Source organism: Tursiops truncatus, chromosome 11, assembly GCF_011762595.2.
Source record: "Tursiops truncatus isolate mTurTru1 chromosome 11, mTurTru1.mat.Y, whole genome shotgun sequence".
NCBI lineage: Eukaryota > Metazoa > Chordata > Mammalia > Artiodactyla > Delphinidae > Tursiops > Tursiops truncatus.
Genome location: NC_047044.1, coordinates 37,955,317 through 37,982,112, shown reverse-complemented (window position 1 = coordinate 37,982,112; position 26,796 = coordinate 37,955,317). Strand labels below are relative to the sequence as shown.

Sequence of the window (26,796 nt, the reverse complement as noted above, 5' to 3'; positions counted from 1 at the left end):
GTTCCTCTTAGGCAGTTGTTGCTTAGCATAGTCTTGATGTGATAAGAAATGAGCAAAGGAATTGGTAAAGCAGAGAAGAGAAACTGCTCTTAAGCTCTAGAATTTCCTTTATGCCCTAGATGTCAAAATGTGGTCTGTCTTTTGAAAAGAAGTGTAAATTAACTAGGAAATAACTTCATCTTAAAGACTCCATTAATTTCATCCCAATATGTTTTCTTGATGTTACCAATGAGTATAGACAAACAGAAAAACTCCATCTTATATTTATTCAGAATAATTTCAAAGTCATTCAAATTCTTTTGATTTCTCAAATTCAAAAAGGCTTTAGGGCTTCCCTGGTGACGCAGTGGTTGGGGGTCCGCCTGCCGATGCAGGGGACACGGGTTCGTGCCCCGGTCTGGGAAGATCCCACATGCCGCAGAGCGGCTGGGCCCGTGAGCCATGGCCGCTGAGCCTGCGTGTCCGGAGCCTGTGCTCTGCAATGGAAGGGGCCACAACAGTGAGAGGCCCGCGTACTGCAAAAAAAAAAAAGGCTTTAAAAATGTTCTAATGAGTTTATAAGTTAAATCAGTAAAATGATAGCACTGAAGACTCCCCAAGTTTTTTTTTTCCCTCAGTTTGAAAATCTGCACTGCGTGGGAGGTTTGGCTGATTTTCTAAGTTATCTACTTTATAGGTTAAGTATTGTGTGACATTTATGGTCCTTCCATTTCCACACAGTTTATGGCTTTGGATATGTAAGAGTTAGACCTGCTCTGTCAGGTGGGCCTTCTCTCTTCCTCTTCCCTCCTCAACTCCCTATTCTACGCTCAAACCTCACAAACTTGCTTTCTAGTGAACAGTTTCCTGCATCTCTGGGGGCTGTGCTTTATTCTCCTTTTCTACTCTTGGATCACAATTAATTTCCTCACTCATTCTTTCTCTTTTTCTTTGCTTTTAGCCACTAGGGGAAAAATTACTGCCCTTAAGGGGATCACACTGTTATTAATAAATTGTTTTATAATTACTTACTGCTTTGTCTCTCTGTTTTGAGGGTAAGGCCTGTCTCTTACTCACTTAATAGTTCCTGACATATAATAGGTGCTCAAAGAATTTTGCTGAATTTTGTTGAATATTGATTGTATATATATCATCACTAAATACAGAAGGAGTGGGGAAGGTATCTATCTTTCTCAATTAGCAGCACTATAAAAGAACAATGCCTCCTTAACTCCCTGACATATACTGTATTCTATTTAAAAGACTAAAATAAAGTATATAAAAGAAAATGTATGAATAAGTTATTCCAAAAATTGGACTGCAAATGACCAATAAGAAGATAATCTGTTTTACTCATCATCAGAGGTGTGCAAATTAAATAAATGTTTCTGGTCAATTAAATTTGCAGAAATTAAGAAAATTAATATCCAGACAGGTGGTGAAAGTTTGCACACTTGCTGTGACTCCAGATAATAATGATTTATTAATTATCATTAAAATAAAGATTTTATAAAACCATTTGACTCAGTCACACTATTGGGAATTTAACCTGCAGAAATAAAAGTATTGTTATGGAAAGATATTTGAGTAAGAATGATTACTGCATCACTGATAGTAATATGAAAAAAAAGAGAAACAACCTAAATGTTAATTTATAGAGGGAAGGCTGAAGAAATATGCTATATCCAAATTAGGCAACTAAAAAGAAAATAATGGTATAGATTATTGTTATTAACATGAGAAAAATCAAGATATAGAACATATACTTTTATAAATGGAAATAAAACGCTGTAGTGGAACACATCATAATCCTATTATAATATTTTTAAACTAATAAGAACAAAACAGACATTTTAAAACTAAACCAGCTAAAACCAGGAGTAACAACTGATTCCAGCAGCGTCAAAGCTGGGTTTCTTATGCATGGGAGAAACTGTAGGATTGCCCATGAGATGGCTCTTCAGAGAGCAGAGAGCTCAGGCCTCAGCCCAGAGGTTTCTGTGTGTTTCCGCCAATCTGGCAGCAGCATAAGAGCAAGGAGGGTGGAGTTGGATCCTTGGGAACAGCGTCACTTCTCTTTCCTTTTCCTACTTCTGGGTTCTCAGTTTTATGGCAGACCATCTCTTATGTACCCAAGATACATTCTGAACTTGTACCAGAAGTTGAAGCTTCGATTGAAGATTATCTGTGCGCAGATATTTTTCTACCATAGTTATTAAAATATCAGCCACAACTCTAAACTACAAACGCCAAACAGACAAGACATAACAGTATTTGAAAAATTTTTGTTAGCACTGTTTTGTCCCTGGAGATAAACTGGAGTAGATGTGGAAACTATACCTATGTATGCTGAGGTGGACTATTGAATTTGTTATTCAGATAATTGATAAAGACTATCTTCTTTTTACTGAAATATCCAGATATTTAAGACAAAATTTATGTTTGACCTGCATTTTCCAGGTAATTGCCTTGATTCTGTGTTACTTATGGAACATAATTGGGGTTTTTCTTATTGTAGGCAGATCCTTATCTGCACTATTTTGCTGTGAAGATCAGGGTAAGAAAGTAGTCATACAAGGCAGCAGATATTATTAAAAATATGCTTGAAAAGAAAGTTTTGAAACAGATATAATGCAATTAGGTTGCTTTAGCTAATTTCATAGCTTTAGAGATCTGAATTGGACTAGCTATACTGTAGTGTTCTAATGACCTGTGACCAATGACAGGAGTATGCAGTTGGGTAAAGTTTCTATGACAAGGCATCTTTCTCAGACTAATAGCCTAATAGCCACAGCATTAAGAGTTTTAAAAGGTTCTCTCCTGTAGTCTCAGCGAAGTCAAAGAGAGAACTCAGCTCTCCCTATGGCTTCTGAAAAAGGATGTCTGATGAAACTCTTTCAAATTACTGAATAGCCTGGCTAATCCTGCCTGTCTCTAATCTCATACTCTGAATCCATATTTCTCACCATGGTAAGCTTTCCAGCTATTTTTCAGATAACCATACTTATATTTGGAGTGAATTGATGCTTTTGTAATGGTAAAGCCATGGCTGAAATGTATCTCTCTGTGGATATCCTTAATTCACTTAAAATCTGTTATTCCCCTTAATGATTCAAGGATTCAAATATTTCAGTGGTAAAGAAAGTGCATTTTATGTTCAGAGGGAATATCCATTTACCTCTCGGATGCCTTGTGCTTCGAAAGAAGAAAAAACTGAGATTACATGAGATTTGTAGCTTTTCTGTGATATTACTCATATTTTCTTATCTAAATTCTTTAATAATTAATTTTTTTACATCTTTATTGGAGTATAATTGCTTTACAATGGTGTCTTAGTTTCTGCTTTATAACAAAGTGAATCAGTTATACATATACATATGTTCCCATATCTCTTCCCTCTTGCGTCTCCCTCCCTCCCTATCCCACCCCTCCAGGCGGTCACAAAACACCGAGCTGATCTCCCTGTGCTATGCAGCTGCTTCCCACTAGCTGTCTGTCTTACGTTTGGTAGTGTATATATGTCCATGCCTCTCTCTCGCTTTATTGCTCTTAAAAATCAAAATTTCTTTTTAAAATGCATAGTTTTCAGTACCATTATATACATATTCATTCTTTAAATTCTAATCTATACCCAATTCTATGGAAACTGAATTAACATGACTGAAATTAATTGTAGTGCTGTATTACTTAGCAACAGTATGCTCTTTAGACATTTCCCCCCTCTCCTGGCATTTTGGTGCTTACTTGGAGAGTTTAAGTCAATATTTACTTTCTTTTCTGAAGTGATATTTCAGATACATTTAAGATTTTAATTGAGTGAGAGATGTGAGCTCTACTTTTTGCTTTCCTGTTATGTTGTACATACATTATTTTAAATCTTGTTTCTAATTACATAAATAAAGGATAACCCATACTCGTTATTTTAGATATTACTCTTCAGGTATTTATCATTTGAAATTGATTTGAATTGGTCTGAAGTAAATGTTACTTTTGTACAATATATGTAAAATGTGTTTGATAAATATATGGTATAAATTAGATTTTGCCAACACTTCAGTAGAACACATATTTGAACAACTAAAACATTCGTATGAAAAAGAATGCTGTAATTACTTTGAACACACAGAATTCCTAGAGAGCCATTAAAATCAGTCCAAGCAAACTCTGAATATGAACATCCTATTAACACTTGATTGAATTACTGGATATACTTGAAAACAAAAGAATTTACTCACTGAATTATTCTGAAATTCGTTCTTTTCAGCATTTCTGGATAAGTAGCATCTTTATCCCATTAATCCGGATTAATATCTGTGCATAAATGTTGCTTATTTTTAATGTACTCAAAATGTATCTGTAACGTTTAATTTAAAGGTCAGTTGTGCAGATAATCCTTTATTTTCCTCTTAGGGACAGATCATCATTAAAGAACATTAATGTAACTGAAACATCATTAGAGTTCTCAGATTTGGACTATAATGTTGAATATAGTGCTTATGTAACAGCTAGCACCCGATTTGGTGAAGGGAAAACGAGAAGCAATATCATTAACTTTCGAACACCCGAAGGAGGTGAGTTCTTATGGATGTAGGCCAAGTAAAAGAATATCATACTCAGAAAAAAAATGTGTTAAATATAAATATGTCTTATTAAACCTAATATCTGTCACGGTTACATGCAAAATTGCTTTTTGCTCACTCTCTACCTATGTGATGTTAATCTCTCTGTGCCTCAATTTCCCATCTGTATTATGGAAACGATATGTTACCTACCTCACAGGGTCCTTATGAGGATTAAATGAATTTATATTTGTAAATGCACTCAGCACAGAACTCAACATTTAGTAAGCATTTAGTGTGTTTTTAAATGAAACGAAGTAAAACGCATGAAGTCGGCGCTCCGCCTTTGTCCTCTATTATTCAATTTCAAAATTGTAAATTAAATTAGAATTTCGTATTATGCATTCTATATCGGTAACTTGTCATAATGTTGTTTTCAAATCTAGGGCAGTAGGCATGTTTTAGAACTGGGATAGTGTTTTATGAGTAAGAAATCCGTCTGTCTCTGCTTAGATATTGCTATGGTAGAGTGTTACGGGGATGGCCCAATGAGCCTTGTGGATTTCATTTCTGATTTCTAATTAGATATTATTCTTAGTTTTTAAACAATTATCATAACTAATCAAAGGCAGGTAACATTTAGAACATTTCACACATTTTTTTAGAGACACAAGTACAGTTTTTTGTTCGATCATTTGTTTTCTAGCACCAAGTGATCCTCCCAAAGATGTTCATTATGCAAACCTCAGTTCTTCATCAGTACTTCTTTTTTGGACGCCTCCTTCAAAACCTAATGGGATTATACAATATTATTCTGTTTATTACAGGAATACTTCAGGTACTTTTGTGCAGGTAAGACCTGAGTTTTCTCCTGCTTCTTTACTTACATCCTTCAGCTCTGTTGATAAAGACTTGGCATGGTAGAAAAAGTTGCTTATTAGAATTTCGTGTAGACATTTTGTAGAACTGCCATTGACATAGAAAAATGTGGTGGAGAAATAAATACATTTTAAACTGTCTAAGCATGCACACATATACTCAAACACACACATGTTTCTCTATCAGCTTCAAATGTGTTACCAACAATGAAGCTGCCACCTTTTAAAAATTCTGTATATAAATATGGCCCTGAGTGCCTCTTCTCCAAGAAGTGTTCACTAGAGAGTTAATGGTTTCATTTACCCTCAATTATTTCTCAGCTAAAAAAAAATTTCTTTTTGTTTGTATATAATATAAATAGTTTTCATGTTTGGATGTGTTTGTGTGTTTTTCTTCAATTCTAAAAAGATTTTCAGTTGTTAGCAGGAGGGCTTATCATCATCATGATCATCATCATTGCTTCGTATCAGATGTAATGAAACTATTAAAATGTGCTTATTTAACTTGAGGTATGCAAGGTTATAGGGTCGCACACTTCGCAGATGGACACTTTCTGAGATATGAACAATAACAGTTATAAAGATAGCTAAAGTGCATTTTGCTTAAAGAAATAGTTTTAATTTTTCAGCCAAATTCTTTTATTTCTCCAAACTGTTTCACAGAACTCTAGTAGATGAAAAGATTAAAACTGGACTGGTTGTGATTGAATCAGGAATGGGGAGAGTTGGAATATAACTTAGAAAACACTAATTTAGAAGAAATACTGCAATTTACAGAATATGTACCTTACTGATAGGGACTGTTGACTGCATGTTGATTATGACTCTGACCATTATTAAGTGTTTGCATCCTTTTAAGCAGAAGGAGGATAGAGATGAGTCTTATTAATTCTAATTTGCCTAATTCCATTTGTGATTAACAACCCATGTGTAGCCACTAGAGTTCTTGTGAGCAGAAATCTCTGGGACTAAAGTATGACTTGATTTAGTACAGTTTAGGCTAATGAATAAGGTCAGAGCAGAACTTTGCAAGCTATCTTAGGCCTTACTCAGCAGTGAGTAAAAGACAGTCCAGAGTTTGGTTCTATTTTTATATTCTGCTCAAGGCCCTCTCAGAGTGGGACTGCATAAGAAAAGAGGATCTGTTTGTTTGTTTAACTCTGTACATCAAGCAATTTTTGCTCTTCCTTTTTGTTCTGTATTTGGGGAAGAATGGGGATCAGTGTGCAATTTATTTTTTTTTTACCACAATGTGTTTACAAATTTAATAATGTGTCATCATGTCATAGAGGCCATTCAAATTGCAGATTTTTTTCATGCATTTAACCAATATTCAGTATTCAAAATTCAGTAGTTCTGAATCTTAGCAAAGGTTTTGCCTCTGTACAGTTTACTTTATGGCTTGTCTCTGATTCAATTTTGGTTCTCTTTGTCCACATCTAGGTAATCGAGTATAAATGTTTAACTATGATTTCAACATGATTTTATGAATCTTCTTATTCAAACCTGAGTATATAATATGATACCATTTGCAATTCATCTATCTTAGAAAATGTAATCTTTTATTAAATTATCTTAAGAGTGCTTTTAGGTGTGACAGCTGCAAGAGGGCACACAGGCTAATGGTGTTAAAACATTTCTTATATTTCTTGAAGTTCATCCGTGCTTTAATTTATTTCTGAAGTTAACATTAAATATAGCATAAAAATCTTCACTACCTAATTTTCTATTTTGGATTGGTAGAATAGAAGAAATCCTCAAAATGAAAATTATATAGCAGAATAGATGTAGAGCTGTTTTCTTCCTTCTCTTTCTTCTTCCCATAGAACCTTGTGGCATATCTCATGCATGGCACATCATATTCTGCTTTCTATTCCTGGTATCTGCTACTTATCTTAGCTCCCTCATCCCATAGCAAATAACACGAAGAAAAGACTTGTGTGTGACGCTTGTCTTTCCATACCCTGAAGTCCTCTGGTACAGTATGATAATGCTCAATAAATGTTTTAATCATAGAACGTAAAATTCTTACAACAGATCAACATTATTTTCAGTACTTAGTTATAATTTTGGAGCACTTGAGTTTGTTGTGAAGTGATCTTTCCTTCTTCTGACTTTGTGGAATTTAATCTCTTTGCTACTACTTGGCAATACATCTTGTCCCTCCTCCAATTGTGGTATATTAACTCTTCTACATTTTAACATTTACCCACTTATGTCTCCTCAGTTTGCCTGACATAGTGTCTTTTATTAAAAAGTGTTAAATGAGTACTGGCTGATTAATCAAATTTGAGAAGTTTTTACTAAATACCTTCTGACTGCATTCATATACACAAAGAATAAACCTTAATTAGATAGTTTGAGCCACAAGACATTTTTTCCAAAAATAAATAGGTGAATGGAATAATCATCTGGATAATTGGTATAATTCTAACTTTGTTACATGTCTGTGCATGTTTACTCACACTCAGCATGAATAACTTCTGGGTGATTAAAAATAATTTGTTACTTAATATTGTCATCAAGGTAGGTCATAGGTAGTCGGAATAAATTTTATAGCAAAGAAAAGTCAAAAAGCTCTATTAATATTTTAAGAGAGAATTTATGTAAGCCAGTTATGCCATGTGTAAAGTAGATGTGTTGGAAGATATTAAGTTCACAGATCATATTTTGTGTGAGATTAAATATGTTTTAACTTGTCTGTTCCTAAATAAGTCACCACAAAAGTAAAATAGATCTTTTCTGACACTTACTCTCCCCCACTCCCTATACTGGGAAAGAACCACAAAAATTTGCTGAATTTAGTTTGTTGATACATTGCAGAACCACGATAACTATAAAGTTTAGTCAAATTGATTATCCTATGTTACTAATTTTAATGAACTTTTTACTAATTATCAGTTTTTTATCATGTGCCAGAGATGGTATTGTTTTATATGCTTTATATTATCTAATCCTCAAAAGCCCTCTGTGAAGTGGAAATGATTATTCCCATTTTACAGTTGGAGAAGCTTTGTGATCAGATGATTTATCCAGAGCTGTTGCCAGAATTGAATGCAGGTCTTTGGACTCTAAGGGCTTTGTGCAGATTGGAATGATTCAGATTTCTCAGTATAAGTAGACATTATTATAAAATTATTCATACTTAATTCATATTTAATTACCTACGTGACTTTTTAAAAAGTCTGTTTTCCTTTATTTTAGAACTGATTTTGACTATGTGTGTTTTGTGTTTAAAATTTGGTCAAGGAAGGGATGATTGTAATTCCTTAATTATCAAAAAATGCCTTGGGACAAATATAACTAGGGTCATGCAAGAGAATTTTAAAATTTCTCTTACTCAGCACATATGAGAGTGTATCCAACTGACTTCCCATTTCTCTACATGATTGTAGAAAAAAAGAGGGTCTATGAAAGATAATAACCATTTTTCATAGAAAGAGGTGAACACTTTCGTAATTCCTACACTGTTAACAGGAAGAAAACACTTAAAATTTTTATAATACTCCCAAACTTGTTTAAGAATATATAGTCAATGTTTTGAAAAATACTTGAATGTTTCATAAGGGAAACTGACACTGGTCAGCACATTGTAGCATTTCCAGTTCACCACTAGACCTTCCTCACTGCAACTAAGCTTGGAGTTTCTGCTACTCTGTATGTTGATTTAATAAAACTGCTACCATCTATTCCTCTTTTAGTACAAACATATTTCCAGTTTAATTATTGCAATAAAAAAGTTCTTTGTTTATTTTCCTCAAAAATTAACATATTAAAATACTGAGGCAACCAATCCATGAATAATAATTACTTTGAAATGCTCATGTATACTAAAAATATACTCTGAACAATTAAAACAATATGTTTATTTTTCAGAATTTTACACTCCATGAAGTAACCAATGACTTTGACAATATGACCGTATCTGCAATAATAGATAAACTGGCAATATTCAGCTACTATACATTTTGGGTAACAGCAAGTACTTCAGTTGGAAATGGGAATAAAAGCAGTGACATAGTTCAAGTATACACAGATCAAGACAGTATGTAAATGAAAAGCATTCATTACTGTTTAATAGGATTAACTTAAAACTTTATAATTATTTCAGAATCTTTTTCTATTTGTATGTATTGGTAATAAAATATGTGTTTTATTTAGGCACATTTAACCAGTCATAGACGTTTGAAAATGCATTTAATATAGCTATAAACCTATTACAACAGTAACAGCCTTTTCTATTCCTGAAAACTGCTACCATCCATTTATAAAAATTCTGTCACTTTCATTGCTTCGAAAGATGTCACAGCCATCGGTTATGGGCATGGAAAAAACCGTTGCGTATGTGGATGGATTTTCCAATACTTAATATCCATTTGCTCTAGAAATGACATTTTTTTCTCTCTAGCAACTTGTTTCCTTTTCAGTCTTTGAACCCACAAAGGATTTTATGCAGCGTCTTTGTTCTTATTGTGTTTGTGACTAATATGTCCAAAATATCTTTTTTTTTTTAACTCTGGAAGTTTCTCATTTGTGGCTTCTGCAGAATCCTGTTTGTGTTGAGTATTCAGAAAACTATAATGACTGAAGCTCTTGCTGTTTTTTAGGTTTCAGTTTCAAGAATACGATGATACTTGGATCATTGTCTATTTCTTCTTGTGGTTGTTTCTATGGTCCATTTATTTTTTAAAGATTAGTCCTCTTACTGAGAAATGATACTGACCTAAATTTCTGCTGAGAGTAGAATTCTGTTTATTATTTGAAGATTATAAATTTGACAGATACTTTAAGTATGAAGAATGAATGTTCTCCCTGTTGTTGGAACAATCTTTTAAATTGTTTACTCATTGATCAGCAGAGTAGATAATGATATGTGGAAATACAAGTTTGGGGAGTCTTTAGCAAAAATGTTTAGTGCAATTTGTGGTCAATATCATTTCAGGAATTCTTTAAATGCAGATCTCTCCCAAGATTTTCACCAACCTATAACGTTTTATCAGTTATTATTATAGCACCATGAATAATAAACACTTACTGTGCACTGTTCCCAGTGAGAGGCCCTGGATGACTTCATATGTACAATAAGGATAATCTTTAGAAGAAAGAAACTAAAAATATTGTTTAGATAACATACATTATCAAAATATTTAAATATTTGAGTATACATGCACACATACATGTGTGCATACTCCTAATCTCATACACATAATTTCCATCACATACTCATAATCTCGTATACAGACTCATAATCACCATCTTGTAGGAAGGAAAAGCCAAGAAAATATTGCATAAAACAATATTTCTCACACATATTAAAGATGACAGGGTTTATTTTGAATGATTTTAATATAATTATTTAGAAGATATTTTGTAGTAGATGATGTTACCACATGTGGATTTAAATAATGTAAGAGCAGGTGATGTAGTAGTTGCCATTTCAACAATTATCCTCCGGTTTGTGAATTTACTTATATTTTATTTAGGGTGACTGATGATTTTTATATTTTGCACATTACCTGTCATAGTACCTGAAGGAGTTGTTGGAAACCTGACTTACAAGTCCATTTCGTCAACTGCAATAAATGTAAGCTGGGGCCCTCCGTCTCAACCAAACGGTCTAGTCTTCTACTATGTTTCTCTGAGCTCACAGCAAACTCCTCGCCACGTGAGACCACCTCTAGTTACATATGACAGAAGCATGTATTTTGATAATCTGGAAAAATATACTGATTATATATTAAAAATCACTCCATCAACAGAAAAGGGATTCTCTGATACCTATACTGCCCAACTACACATCAAAACTGAAGAAGATGGTAGGCTGGACCCTTTTATTGCCTATTAAGCAGATTGTTGGTGTTCTCTTATTTATATTGCTTTCTGATAGAAAACATTATTCTTATCACTACATAGATTCTGTTTGTTCTTAAGTAATTAGCCTTTCAATAAACACAGTAAGCTCTAAGTTTCTTAAAATTAAAATAATTACCTGTTGATAAAAATTAAGTCCCATTATTATTAAAGCCTCTTCTTCTTGATGCTAATCACTTTTGTTTCACTTAATATTCTTTTTTTCTTTTATAGTCCCAGAAACTTCACCAATAATCAACACTTTTAAAAACCTTTCCTCTACCTCAGTTCTCTTATCATGGGATCCCCCAGTAAAACCAAATGGTGCAATAATAAGTTATGATTTAATTTTACAAGGACCAAGTGAGAATTATTCTTTTGTTACTTCTGATAACTATGTAATACTGGACGAGCTTTCACCATTTACATTATATAGTTTTTTTGCTGCTGCAAGAACTATAAAAGGACTGGGTCCTTCCAGTGTTCTTTTCTTTTACACAGATGAGTCAGGTAAGCCAGAATCCATATTTCTTCCAATGATTTCACTGTTGCAGCACTTGCTCTCTCTTTTTAAGGAACAGCATGGAAAATGAAAGGATATTTGATTGTCTATTTGTAACAGCCTGACAACTATTCATCTGCTTTGCTGAACATTTTTTTTTTTTAATTTGATCTTCAGAACAGGGTGTTCTGTTTAAAGCTACTTTGGAACTACTGAGTTCCAAGTACAAAAGCATGATTACTTATGCTCTTTATTTCTGAAATTAAAATATGATCAGTTTATAAGTCTTTCTTAACTAGTGTCTTCAAGAAGCTAGAGTCACGATGATATTTTTCTGCTAAAAAATGTTATGAATATAAGTTTTATAATGTGTTTTCCTGCAGTGCCTTTAGCACCTCCTCAAAATTTGACTTTAGTCAACTACACTTCAGACCTTGTATGGCTGAAATGGAGCCCGAGTCCTGTTCCAGGCGGTATTGTTAAAGTATATAGTTTAAAAATTCATGAGCATGAAACTGATACTATATTTTATAAGGTAGGTTGATGATAACACTATATATTTATTTCAAAAATTTAGAAAGTCAATTAAAGTATTGACCTGCAGGGGGAAAATGGACTGCTTTAATTAACACAAGGACCATCTTTTTAAAAAATCTTTTTGGTTTCCTACACCTTAAGGATGCTTGCAGAAAACACAGCAAACTTTTGTCAAATATGGAAGTGGAGTACTTCATATAGCGTTTTACTTAGAATTTGTAACTTCTAGATAGCTATAAGTTAGGAAGTAATTGCACCATTTTGTTAATGCTGGAAAGTATAGAGTAAATTTTTTCAGACTATTTAAAACCTGTTATTGTCGTAAGGGTAATATATTTCTACATTCATCCCCCTTACCCACAGGGGATACATTCCAAGACCCCCAGTGGATGCCTGAAACCATGAATAGTACTGAACCGATATGTACTGTGTTTTTTTCTTATACATAAAGTTTAATTTCTAAAGTTTAATTTATAAATAAGGCACAGTAAGAGATTAACAACCGTAACTAATAACTAATAACAAAATAGAAAAATTATAACAAACCGTAATAAGAGTTATATGAATGTGGTCCCTCTCTCTCTCTCTCAAAACATCTTCTTGTACAAATTTAATGCCTTTTCTATCTTAACTAAGCACTTATCACATACTATGGCAATAACTTTCACAGTTTGAGGTACAACAGCAAAACTTGTACATTTTTTCCCCTTCTTCCCAATTTCATAGAATGTCACAGAAATGTCATTTTTACCGAAGATCTTAGCAGCCTCAGCATACGATTACTTTTTCTTTCCTTATTGAGAACATTTTTCATCTTTTCACTTAAAAGAAACACTTTATGGCTTCTCTTTGGCATCTCTGAATTGCCAGCATCACTACTCTTGCACTTTGGGGCCATTACTAAGTAAAATAAGGGTGACTTGAACAAAAGCACTGCACTGACAGTCGATCTGATAACCAAAAAGACTACTGACTAATGGGTGGGAAATGCTGGACAAAGGGCTGATTGATACCCTGGGCAAGATGGAGCAGGACAACTCAAGATTTCATCATGCAGCTCAGACCAGCTCACAATTTAAAACTTATGAATTGTTTATTTCTGGAATTTTCCATCTAATATCTTGGGACCATGGTTGACTGTGGGTAACTGAAACCGTGGAAAATGAAACTGTGAATAAGGGGGGACTATTGTATTTGTTGTTAAAAGAAGTACCAAATGAATGTTTTTAACCTGTTCAGAAAAGTGTTTATACTGGACTTCTGTTAACCTTTCCAGATAGCATGTAATCCCACACTAATTGGTCTTTTAAAATATATCATTATTCTTTTTCTTTCAATGCTAATTAGTTTCAATGCTAAATGCCCTTTCACTCCTCCATTTTTAGGTTTCAGAATCAATGAAAAATACCAAAAGAACTGATGTAACAAAGGGTCTCAAATATACCTATATGATTTCTAGCATTTAATTGCCAAAATATGTTGTAATTAACTAGCATTTATTTGAGAAAGTGTTCTTATTTTTTTTCCAAAGGCAAATGAAGTACTGGAATGCTCTTTAGTTGCAGCAAGGAGAGTGCAAAAACTTTGCATAAACATTGTCCCCAATATTATATGCATTATAATTTATTACTGATGGTAAATCATTTTTATAGCATGTGTAGCTTAAAAGGTGAATAGTAAAAATCAGAAGCAGTGCGTAAGTTTATGTCATAAGGAATAATGATTTTCTTTTTCGAAATCAAGATATTACTCTAAAATCTGATAGGCTGAGTAGAATTCAAATTGTATTTCTTCATAAATGTGGAATCTGTTTCCCAGCAGTGTGAAATTTCATTAATGGTGCTGAGTCTCTGGCCCTCTAGTATCTATTTCTAGTCTAATCTTAACATTTTCCATTTTTTTTTAATGTGCTTTGTCTGTATGGATCACTGGTAAATAGGTATCAAATGGGGAAAAGGAATCATTTTCTATATTTCTATATTTTAAAGATAATAATCTTTATTATCCTAGGAATGTGATCATTCCTAGGATAAACATGTATGTATATTGAAGTGTGGACGTGTATGTGTGATCTTTTCCTCAGAACAGAGATCTCTACCATCAACACCGTTAGCACAGTCATGAATTAAGGACTCTGGCATCAAATTTTCTGGTTAGAAGCCTGACTTTGAGACTTATTGTTCTGCCTTAGGGCAGTTGCTTAAATTCTTATGACTCAGTTTCCTCAAGTGCAAAATGGGAGCTGTAAAGATACATCCACTAAAAAGTGAAGATTGTAAGGGAAAATCTATATAAAGCATTTAGAACAATCCCCAGCATATGATAAACACGGTAGCTATTGTTTTTGTATATGGTTTTAAAAAAAAAGAACAAATTCCATTCAGCATTGTAATAGCACTAAGCCTGAAATGACAGTACTCCTCTACCTGAATATGAGGGTAGGTTATATTCTAAGAGTTTTAGACATCTGTTTTCTCAATAGAAATGCCACCATTGAAATTTCACTAGTAGCAAAGATATAATCTTTATACCATAAAGTATTAAATATATCCTTTTTGGGGTGGAAGGAGTAGTTTTCTTTTAAAATCTACTGCTTTTAGTTATTCCTTTTTACATCTATTTTGTCTTCCATGAATTTTCATAGCCTTATTTTCTTTCAAACCCCTTTAAATGTATCCTCATGCCATCTTTTTTCCTTTCTCAACATCTAGTTTTCTTTATCTGCTTTCCTCCCTCTGTGTGGCTTTCTCTTTGAGTGTGTTGTCCTGTTTTCCTTTCTATGTTTTCAGCTACCTCTATGTCCCAACTATTAGTTTCTTTTCTTTTCTTTTCTATTCTTTCAGATTATATGTGAGTTCCTGGAGGCATAATAATTCCAGAACCACTTCAAATGTTCCTGCCATCTCAGTCAATCCAGTTTAATCCATTTGGAGATAAATAAGACGCAGGTCTGCTGGTAACTCAGGTCACTCACACATACTGAAAGAAATTTTTTATTCAGTAAAAAAGTTCTGTTATGTTTGGAAATATTCCTTACTCATGTCTCCATCTTACAACTTACTTTGTCAGTCTGTCCACTATCCAGTAAGCTACTCACACTTTTTATTATTATCTCCTGAGTTCAGTCATTTCTCTGCGTACTTACTCACCCTTCCTAACCCAAGTCAAAATTTACCTGCTTGTGTTTAATTTCTTCTTAGAATGCAGTTGTTGGTAGATTTCTCTAATTAATATAACAATTCCTTGATGACAGGGACCATGTCTTATATATCTTTATAATCTCCTGGTTATCTAACAGTGTGCTTGGTAAATAGTAATTGTGGAAGAATGAAAGGAAACAGCATAATACAGTGAGTTCATAAAGTATGTCAATGACTTACAAGAGATTAATTTAAAATATGATTCTAACCGTGAGTGCCCTGAGCATTAGTATTCTTGCTAAATTTCTGCCACTGAAATGTTTAATATATAAGTGAAAGTAGTTTATATTTTGGATTAGATATAATGCAGTATTCTTAAAATTATACCACATAGGAGATTGTCTTCTTTTTCCATAGGGTAACTATCAATCTTAAGTGCTCTTTCTATTAGGACAATTCTCTTTGAATGAAGCCTTTATATTTGATGGTAAAATTTTCTATGAGAAATAATATCCTCTTTTGAACAACTGTGATAACTGTTTTGTTCTTTTTTTCATTTTCCTAAGAGATTGCATAAAATTAGAAATTTAGGAGTTGTCTGGGAAAACTCGTAGTTTAAGCTTCATAGGAGCAGAGGTTCTGTTTCATTCACTGCTGTATTCCCAGTGCCTACCATACAATAGCTGATGAATAAATTAATTTACACAAAATGCTACTGAGAATTAAAAAATGAATTTAGATGAATTCAAGAAAAATCAAGTACCACTGACTGCTCTTAAGTTGGATTTCAATTGAGGGCTTCAATTTTAGCAAATTTTAAGGAAGTAATCCGTATGTAATTCCAAGTAAAAATCAGGGAGACAAAATGAAAACAAAACACTTCAGCTTTAAAAACAAATGGCAGTTATGAGATTCTTCAGTGCTGAGAGGGTATCCAGTTCATCCTCGCTTTATCAGCTGAGCACACCCTGGGGCACACACAAAAAATGTTTAATTTTTAAATTTTTAACAAAAAAATACCTGTGCTTACTAAATCATAGGTTAAACACAGAAGACATAATTTTGATGTATTAAATATTTCTTCCAGTTATAAATAAGTTTTTTGATGATGCATTGTGACAAAGAATTTTATTTCTGCTTTTCAGAATATTTCAGGTTTGCAAACTGAAGCCAAACTTGTTGGACTGGAACCCATCAGCACCTATTCTATCAGCATATCTGCCTTTACTAAAGTTGGAAATGGCAATCAATTTAGTAACGTAGTAAAATTCACAACCCAAGAATCAGGTTAGATATGGATTTTGGATCCTAAAATGTTTGATTTTGTATTTTAACACTTTTCCCTTTCCTTTCTCAGTTTATTTGACTAACTATCAATATTTAATTGTTCATTCAAAGGGAAGTTGAATTTCAGTGCTTTAAGGATAGGCTGGGTTGTCTTGTTTGCAATCAAATAGATACATATTTACACATGTTTTTTCACTTTGAACTGAGGAAGCTGAAATAAAAGACTACTTTAGGAACAAAGTAGGCTTCTAGATATATGTAAAAATTACCTACTTCTTAGTACCATCTGAGACAGCTGGGAAAAAAAGGAGAAACGAACCATTAATCACTTTTAATAGGTTGATTTATATTTTCATGAAAAAAAATCTGTAATTTTTTAAAGAAGATGTGTTGTGACATTTGAAGAGCACTAGTCAGTATGTAAACTTTTACTTTCCCGTAGTCCATTTGTGATATGTGGAGGGGACTGTGAAGACTGAAATACCATCGCTCTAATTAAACAACTTACCTGTGCATCACCTACATGTCATAACTCAACTGTGTACTGAATAGTTTAATTTATAACTGATTTAATGATTTAATACTTTTCCTTCTCTCAACTGGACCATTTTTTTTTTTTTTTTTTTTTTTTTTTTTTTTTTTTTTTTGCGCGGTACGCAGACCTCTCACTGCTGTGGCTTCTCCCGTTGCGGAGCACAGGCTCCGAACGCGCAGGCTCAGCGGCCATGGCTCATGGGCCCAGCCGCTCTGCGGCATTGTGGGATCTTCCCGGACCGGGGCACGAACCCGTGTCCCTGCATCGGCAGGCGGACTCTCAACCACTGCGCCACCAGGGAAGCCCTGGACCATATTTTTAAAGGCAACTCTTACTCACTCTTTTTTTTTTTTGATCAGTGATTATTGAATAAGCTCAAGATCCTGCTCTAGGCATTTCTTCCCTGTACCTCTGGGTGCATTTCTTTTTGTTTTAGTGAATCTCTAAATTGAAATTGGAGACCACTCACTGATAAATTAACCATTTTACATTAATTTATGAATACCTGATACTATTTTCATGGCATGCCTATAAGACAGCCTAAGTAAGTAGTATGTATAGTGGATAAGAGTTCATGCTCTGCAGTCAGTGTCTGGATTGGAATCCAAGTTCTGCGACTTGCTAGTTGTATAACCCTGGCAAAGGCACTTGCCTCCTCTGAGCCTTTGTATCTTTAACTGAAAAGAAACACACATTAGCAGTAGCCACCCAGAAGGTTGTTGGGAAAAATATTTGAAAAGACCCATATGAAGCACTTATTAGTGTTGGACACACAAATACTAAAAAAAACATTACGGTTGCCCCTGTTCCCGTACTTCAGATGAAGAAGCCATGATTCAGGCAGATTAGATGAAAAGGGCTGAGAAAATTAGTGAAGAAACTGAACTAGAACATCAGCGTCTGACCTCTGGACGTGACTGTAGGAAATGCATATCATAACTGAGTGGTACTATAGAAGAAGGCTAAACCCGTAAAGAAAAAAACATTTTAACTATTTACACACATATTAGATTGATAAAAATCAAGGCTAATCTTGTAGACAGTATTATGTAAACCAATAAAATTTTTTTTACCACCAAAAAAAAATAATTCCACAAAATCCTATACCCTGATTGGTTAAATAAAATTCTGAACTTGAAGTGTTATCAGCTGGCTAATTAATTGTTTTTAAGTCTGGAGAGTCAGTGAAATAGATGTTCACAAAATCCAGGTTTATAATCTAAACTTAAGTAAATTATCAACTGTCTCTTTTTCATGTATTGGTATTAGTATATGTTTTTGAAAATAAGAAAGCAAATAATTAACCATATTTAGCTGCCAGAGCCCTGGATCAGCCTAGGAATTGTCTTTTCTTTCATTTTAAATGCCATCCCCCCAAGTTATTCTCCTTTAGTTTTGATGCCTTTATCTTACAGAGGGAGAAGCGTTTGTAAAGATAGAAATTTGCACCACAGGAGAGAACTGTAGGCAAGTCAAAGATTACTTGAATATTCTTTAAATAACTATGTTTTGCACAATGACAAGTTGTTTCTTTTCACTGCTTACTGTTTGTAATCCACAAATTGACTCTATGCAAATTTTCTTTATAGCTTCCTCTTTTTAGTGTGACAAAAAGAGCTATGCTTACATTAGGGGACATTATATAATCAGACATTTCCCTGAGAAGTACCCACTTCAGTGAGGCACCTACATCTACGTTTTGCATTAAAAAGTTCCATCATAAAGTATGGCTAAGACTGCTCCTTCCCATTAAGAGGTAAAGAGGGCAGGCTTCAACCACTGCCTGAGCTTGAGGCTGGCTACATAGTTGCTACTGAGGATTTGAGGATGTGATTGCTGCTTGGGCCTAGGAGAATATTCAGTGATGGATTCAGTATTGTAAGGATTAATATGGTAACATAGAAAATGGGCCAACTGCCATTTGATTCAGCCCATGTTAAGAATTTTTTGAGCGCACATTGAAAGGTTGATATGTTAAATTTTTATTCTGTCTCTACTCCTAAACATGACTTTATCTAGCAATCGCATAATGAAATCATTTATCTACTACATGTGTATAAATTTTAACTTTGGGCATTTGCTTATCTCTTAAGTTCCAGATGTTGTACAGAACATACAGTGTATGGCAACTAGCTGGCAGTCAGCTTTAGTGAAGTGGGATCCACCCAAAAAGGCAAATGGAATAATTACACATTATATGATAACAGTTGAAAGGAATGCTACAAAAATCTCTCCCCAAGATCACATGTATACTTTCATGAAACTTCTCGCCAATACCTCGTATGTCTTTAAAATAAGAGCTTCAACCTCAGCTGGTGAAGGTGATGAAAGTGCATGCAACATCAGCACGCTACCCGAAACAGGTAACTAATGTGAAACAGGTAACTGATCTGAAGCATGTAATCTACCTGAAAGAACTAACCTGAAACACAAAACTGTTCCTGGACTGTGTCCTACGTTTGTCAATAACCTTTGTAATCTTTATAGCACATTTGTCTGAAACTTTAAAAGAAATATTAAAAAATATAACACATACATTTTTTATCCCACATGTTACCTGAGGGCCAGCTGTGTGGTCCATTGAACCACCTCCATAGCACTGGGAGGCTGAAAGGAGGAAAAAAGAGAAAATCTGCTTCATTGTGTTTTTACAAGTATCTATTTCTTATTATACAAACACCAAACTTACTGAACTATGCTTTATTGTAATTTAAAATAGGGAATGAATATGTAACATATATATACACACATACACACACACACATATATATATCTTTTTTTAATTGATTTATGGCATTCTTGATGCTTCCCTGAATTCCAAAGTTGCAGTGTCAGACTCCTTTCATCTACTTCCTTCTCTTTATACCAGCCTTCATCTTTTGTATTATTGGAATAAAAATATCTAGGTCACTAAGCTCTAGTCTTTAAAGAGGAAAACTCTTACTCTCCCTAACAGTGATCCACCCTAAGTCATAATCTCTTTCATCTTCTACCTTCTCTAATATTGTACCTCTTCATATAAATGAAAACCTGACTCCTTCCCAATAACACCACTTCCCTGGAGGTCCTCCCTACTGGGGACTGTAGGTATTGACATAATTGTTTACTTCTGGCACCTCTTGATCCTTATCTTTGAAATATCTTTTAACCCTTTCCTCCTTTTGAAATCAGCATCACCCAATTTTACTCTACTTTTCTATCTTTGAGGCTATAAACCACAGAACTTCAAGACGTGGTGTACCTTCTCTGATTTCAGCATCTTTTTCTTCTCATCCTTTCAAGGCAACATTTCTTGAGACTTTAGTGTCTTACCTATTCATCTGGAATGGACGCGTTGCAACAACAACTATCTCTTGCTCCTTACATCGCAAGGCATGTCACTGTAACTCATCTTCCAGGAGATTCCCAACTCTGAAAGGACCCCACTGTTTGTTTTCACTAGATGCTGGCTGATGAATAGTGCTGGAGAAAATGTAAATGGTTCTATCTTGTTCAGCTATTCTTTAACTCTCCCAATTGCTCCACAATCTACTCTACATCCCTGTTTACACTTAATCAGTTTTCCATAGGAAAATTCTGCTCTTACTCTGAACATGGTCTACCCCCACTATGATCCATCTTTGATGTTATTATTCATTTTACTAATAGCATCAAAGAGAATTGATTTGCCTTCCTTCAAAATTTACTGATACTTTATTTATGCTCTCAAGGTAGCCTCCCTTGGGAATGTCATTACCTTTCTCTTTTCAGGAATCTAACTGCTCATTTTTGTTTCAAACTTGTGTTTCCTCTAGAACATAACTCCATCAATTTAGTCTACTTTCTCCTGCATTTTATCTCCTTTCTCTGTCTCTTGCATACACAGACACACACCAACAGCCACACAAATTGTTAGAAAATTTCAGCTGAGGACCTGGTTGGTATATCAACCCTAAACATATTCAAAATGGAATTTATGTAACATGCATTCTCCTTCTCTTCCTCACTTTTCTATACCTGTTCTTTATAATCAGTTGGGGATCAAGCCTCATATTCTTATGTGATTCTTCCTCCCATCTCTCCTACATATAATCAGAGCTTATCAATTCAGTCTCCACCATGGCTCTGCAATTTGCCCCTTCTTCAACTTGACTGCCCCCATTTTATATCAGACTTGTTGCTTCCTGTAGTAATACCCAGAGGGGCCTTATCACCCATACTCATTCAGCCTGCCTGTCAGTACCATCTCTCTACCCACTTATTTTGATTGAATTGGCTTTAACATACAATTTAGAGCATTTATGTGTTGGCTGTTGAATTTTATTACCTGAGGGGTAAGAAGCAGACATGGAGGTTTAGGTATCTGAAGCATAGAGGTGATAATGAAAGGTACTATGTATAAGAGATGGCCCAGAATACTCCAAATGTTTTACCTATTCTCATCGTGTACAACATATACCCAGAATTCATCACCAGTTAGATTTGACTTCTGTCTAGCTTTTCATTCTTTTGTTCCTCCACTGCATCTCTTCATATAACTGATACCTGTAGCCAAACTTTATTTATTCACACATTAGATTTCATGTATTCACTTCAAAAGACATTTATTAAGCACCTGCTATGGGCTAATAATTGATTAGATTCTCTTCTTTAAACTTACTCAATACTTTTCACCATCAGATTGTCCTACTCCCTTTCTACGTCACACAAAATTGTATTAGTTCTTAAAAGCCCAGTTTAAGTGGGTGTGTGTGTGAGTGTGTTTAAGTCTTCAATGACATGCTAAGCATTAAAACTACAGATTCCTAGACTTCACCCTAGACTTGGCTGAATCATAGCCTCAAGAGATGAAGCCCAAGAATCTGTAGTTTTAAGCATCTCTCTGATGATTCTCTGTAAATTTTCTGAATTACTGGACTAGATTACCCAGGAATTTTGATGGCAGGTGATATGTAGCAGTGAGGACAGGCAAACAGTGTCAGAGAGGTCCAGAAAGGGGTAGCAGGTGTTTCCTCAGTGGGTGGGCAGCAGATCATTGCTATACGGAGTCTGAGAGAAGGAAATATGTTCAAATGCAGGCAGGTGGTCTGCATCAGGGTGGTCTAGTACCAGGTGAAATGGTCTTGATCATTGGACGGGAGCTGAGTCCTAGAGAACTGGCAACGAAAGACAGGACAGTAATTCTGAGATAAATGAGAGGTTCAGAACTCAGAGAACAAGGCAGAGGACTCATTATTATTGATTCCACTGGTACTCAAGGTGACTGCTCAGTCACAGGAATGAAGCAGAAGTTTAATTAGTAGAACAGAGATGCATAATCAAAGTATATACACTTGATATAGGGCCACCTGAACTTAAGGACAGGTCTTTGTTAAAAAAAAAAATCCTTTAAGGATTTGAATTAGATTTTAAGTCCGGATTAAAAGATCTCATGAATGGAGACTGAAGGAATTCTAAACCAATGAATTAGGAAGGTATTAGGCATATTGTACCATGTATTATGTGCTCCCTTACTACTGAAGACAAATGTTGCTCAAAGTTTGGACTGCTGACTCTCCCTGCATCAGAAGGTACATCCCCGAGGCCCTACTCTAGACATGTGCAATCAGAGTTTGGAAAATAAAACTCACAAATCTTCCTTTAAACAAGGTATGTGAGGTGAGAGACAGTGCTGAAATTTGAGAACCATTCTATTCCACTATATACTCTTTGCTTGTGGAGCTATGTCTTATTTGTCTTTATTTTACTCACAGTTCATAGCAAAGAGCCTTGGGCATTCTAGGCACTCAAATTTTTGTAAAAGAAAGAAATGAATTGTTTTCTCATGAAATTCATAATTTTTCATAAGGGTGTTACTCCACTGCAATGTATTATTTCCACACTTTCATCAGGCAAAATTATAGATATTTTCTCCCAGGCAAATGTAAGTTTTTTCAATTCAGGAGAGTCATTCATATGAAACATGAGTATTAACTGCTGCTTTAAAAATATTTAAATAATTTGTTTATCTTTAAAATTAATTTTCAGATCTAGCATGTAATTGTATTTATGATTACAATTTTTACTAGGTAAATAATTTGCTTCTATCTGGGTTCACATGAATTGTTTGTTGATAAGACATTAGTAAGAACTGGAGATTCATTGTTCAGAATGGAAGCAGTTTTATAGCTGTTGCAAACTTCTAATTTATGGTGGTCTAAGATTAGTCACAGTGTAAAGTCAGCTGTGAGTCACTGACTCTGTACTTCTGACATGAAGTAAAATCAAATTTGGCTCACTCCCTTGCTGCCTAGTGTCTGACCTTAACATTCCTTCCAGGGATTATTGGGTATTTTTCTCAGTGTAAACTTGGTCATATTGGGCACAGTTAAACATGCATCATGGATGATTGAATTTATGAGGAGATTAGTGTTCAGTGTCTAAACTGGTTCCATTGTCGCAGTCAAACACGTCAGAATAAGGCAAATACAGATGAAGGCCCCCAAACCTGGTAATTTTAATAGCATTTTCTGTCCAAGTATATTATATGTACCAATAAAAATATTATAGCAGGTTCAAGTGCATACAAGACTTAACTTTTAAAATCTCAAATTGCATGCACTTCTCCTATTATTTTCAAATCTTAGTAAATATGGTGATTTAATATTGAGTTTGAAAATTTGTTTCTTTTTTTCTGGAAGATAATTTTACAGTTTGGATTTATTCAAAACTCTTCCAAGTTCAGTAATTTAGAATCAAAAGAGGAAAATAAGCTATATCCCTTGGATGCCCAGAACTTAATTGAGGGAAAGTGAAATACTCAGTTGTGGTTTTTAGGGGTGTTATTTTCAGCAGTGATTTCTTTATTAGCTTTTTGTTCAGTAGGAGGTATTAGGCACCTAGATGGACCCACTGGAAGTCCACTGAGCTTGCAGATATATTAATGGATCAGCACCGAATGGGAGTGTGTTTAATATCCCTGTTTTTCTCCCCTTCTACACTTGGTTGTTTCAAATAACTGTGTACTGTTTAATAGCATATATGTAAACTCTCAGGCCTCTTCTACAAAGCCATGACCGCCGTTCCCCTAAGAAGTATTTAAGAAATGTATTTGTTATGTACTTTATTCGGATCCCTATTTTGTGGGCCTCTGTGAGCAGTGTAGAGATTACTGGGCGAACTGTGATTAGGACAAAATCTAACTTCCATTTACCAGCTTTTTTAAAAAAATAAGATATACCATTTGTAAGAATTTAGACCATTCTTAAGTACCATTTAATAGAGTGGATGTGGATGGTAAAAGTTTTCTCAAGGTTGCAAATTAATGTGCTAATTCAAACGAAGTTTACTTTTTCCTTTGTCTGCATCCCAGTGACATTGCTCTCCTCAGTCGAGATGAGAAGTCAAACATGCAGGAAAATTGGGTGATCCTGTTGGTTCTTAAGCAAGTGAATTGGCACATTTCTACTTACCAGTCAGTAATTGTAGAAAGCACAAAAGCCATTATAGTTGCCTGTCATGGATCAGAGAGAAATAGCTATTAGCATTGCTACTTTAATTGAAGTTCAAATGCTTTACAAAATATATTTCATACAGACTTAATTATTAAATATAATACTTTCCTTAAGAGTGAACATCAGGTGAAAAGTATCCTTTATACTTGTGGTGTGGTGGACATTTGACCAGTATATACTCATGTAATGCTTACTGAGTCCAGGCTTTGTGTTTGGGGTCCAAGACTCAAGTTTGAATCCCAAATGGCATTGGTGATCTCGGCTCTGCAGGTCCAAATAACTCCACCATTATTGTAAAGACGTATCTAATAAATATAAAGCAATTAAACACAAACCTACATAAATATGTCAGTTGTGTGGATTGAAGACTGAATCAAATAGGAATTCAGGAGAAATACCTTTTATGCAAGGCCATAGTGAAGAAGTGGAATAGGAACTGGATGTTGCTTATTGATAGCTTAGGAATTGCTTTATAGAAGTTTAGACTCAGTAACCTAATTAGAAGATGATGATATGGTTTTGAAACTTGAATTTCATAGTCAGGTATACTAATATTTACTTACATTTACCTGGTATAGATCAATAAAATAGCTAAGTTTACTAAATATTCTTTTTGTTGTTCCTCAATATGCTATGAGAAAATGTCAGTTGTACATATCAAAGAACATTCTTCTTTTTATTTGAGCAATCTTAGATGGCGGAGGTTAGGTAGACCTGAAGATTATGGGTATGCTAAAGCACTTACGGTAAGCCACTCTGTGGCCCCATCGCTATTCGTGAAAATGGTGAGATAGATAGAGGGGAGTAAATAGAAATTCCAAGACACAGCAAGGGAAAACACATAGTAGTACAAAGGAATGTAATAAGGGGTCAAGGCTGAGATGGAAGCCTGACTAGAGGGTGCTGTATTGAAAAGAGTATAGGACATGAGATCGAATAACTCAGGTGGACCTTACTCTGCTTTGTATAGTTGTAGCAGAAATTTGAATACAATATTATGGAAAATAGGGTACTCTGCTAAATTTAGAGTAGGAAGCAACATAAATTGACTCTGAAAACAGTGATTTTTTTTGGTCGTTTTCCTAAAACCCTGCAGTAATCTCTTCAGATGGAGAAGGATTTGTTCATTACAAATTTACTGAATCTCCCAAATCATAAAGAATAAAATCCACAGTCATTTTAATGGTCCGTAAGGTCTTTTCAACCCAGCATTCTCTTCCCTAGTAATGTGTCTCTTCTTTCATCTTTGAAAAGAAATTTAGCCTCAAATATCACCTCTTCAAAGAGGATCTAACTTATTTATGATTAAAACTCCTCCCAGCTAGAATTTTCTATGCCTCTTTCTTGCTTTACTTTTCTCTGTTATAGGTATCATTATCTGTGGATCTGTCCTCATTACAATGCATGCTCCATGAGAATAGGGATTTTCCTTTGTGCAGTTCACCCTTATTTTCAGTGCCCAGGAATGCATCTGGCGTACAGTGATACTCAATAAATATATTATTAAAGAATGAATGAATGAGTCAATCAATATACAGGCCTAGAATAGTGATAGAAACACAGTGAACACTCAGTATGCATACTTTGGGTGCCTGAAGTAGAAACTTTCAGCCACAAAATTATGTTTAGACAATTATGTGGTAAAATATCTAAGAAAGGCATGTCTTCTGTGGTAAATCTTTTTAATTAAACTTTTTATTTTGAGATAGTTATAGAGTCACGTGCATATATAAGAAATAATATAGGGAACTCCTGTGCTCCCTTTATCTAGTTCCCTCCAATGGGAACATCTCATAAGACTGCAGTGCAGTATTACAACCACCATATTTATATCAGTGCAATCAATATAGAGAATATTTAATGAGAATAATTTCTCATGTTGCCTTTTTATGGCCACACCCAACTCCTGCCCACTCTCCTTGTACTTCTGCTCATCTTAACCCTCTGATAACCACTAATTTGCTCTCCATTTTCTGTAATATTGTCATGTTAAGAACGTTATATAAATTTTTTTGTACTGATGGATATGTTCATGTAATTTTCTTGTTAATATGGCT

At 34.5% G+C, this 26,796-nt stretch overlaps 1 protein-coding gene across 1 annotated transcript in view; it reads left to right on the top strand.

Moving 5' to 3' along the window:
* PTPRQ (protein tyrosine phosphatase receptor type Q) overlaps positions 1-26,796 on the top strand; it is a 198,707-nt gene that overhangs the window by 58,091 nt on the left and 113,820 nt on the right. The window contains exons 20-27 of the mRNA XM_073789216.1: positions 4,390-4,550; positions 5,245-5,390; positions 9,293-9,461; positions 10,942-11,232; positions 11,501-11,776; positions 12,152-12,303; positions 16,591-16,732; positions 19,361-19,630. Of these exons, the coding sequence (XP_073645317.1) occupies positions 4,390-4,550; positions 5,245-5,390; positions 9,293-9,461; positions 10,942-11,232; positions 11,501-11,776; positions 12,152-12,303; positions 16,591-16,732; positions 19,361-19,630 (1,607 nt within the window). The remainder of the gene's footprint in view (positions 1-4,389; positions 4,551-5,244; positions 5,391-9,292; positions 9,462-10,941; positions 11,233-11,500; positions 11,777-12,151; positions 12,304-16,590; positions 16,733-19,360; positions 19,631-26,796) is intronic.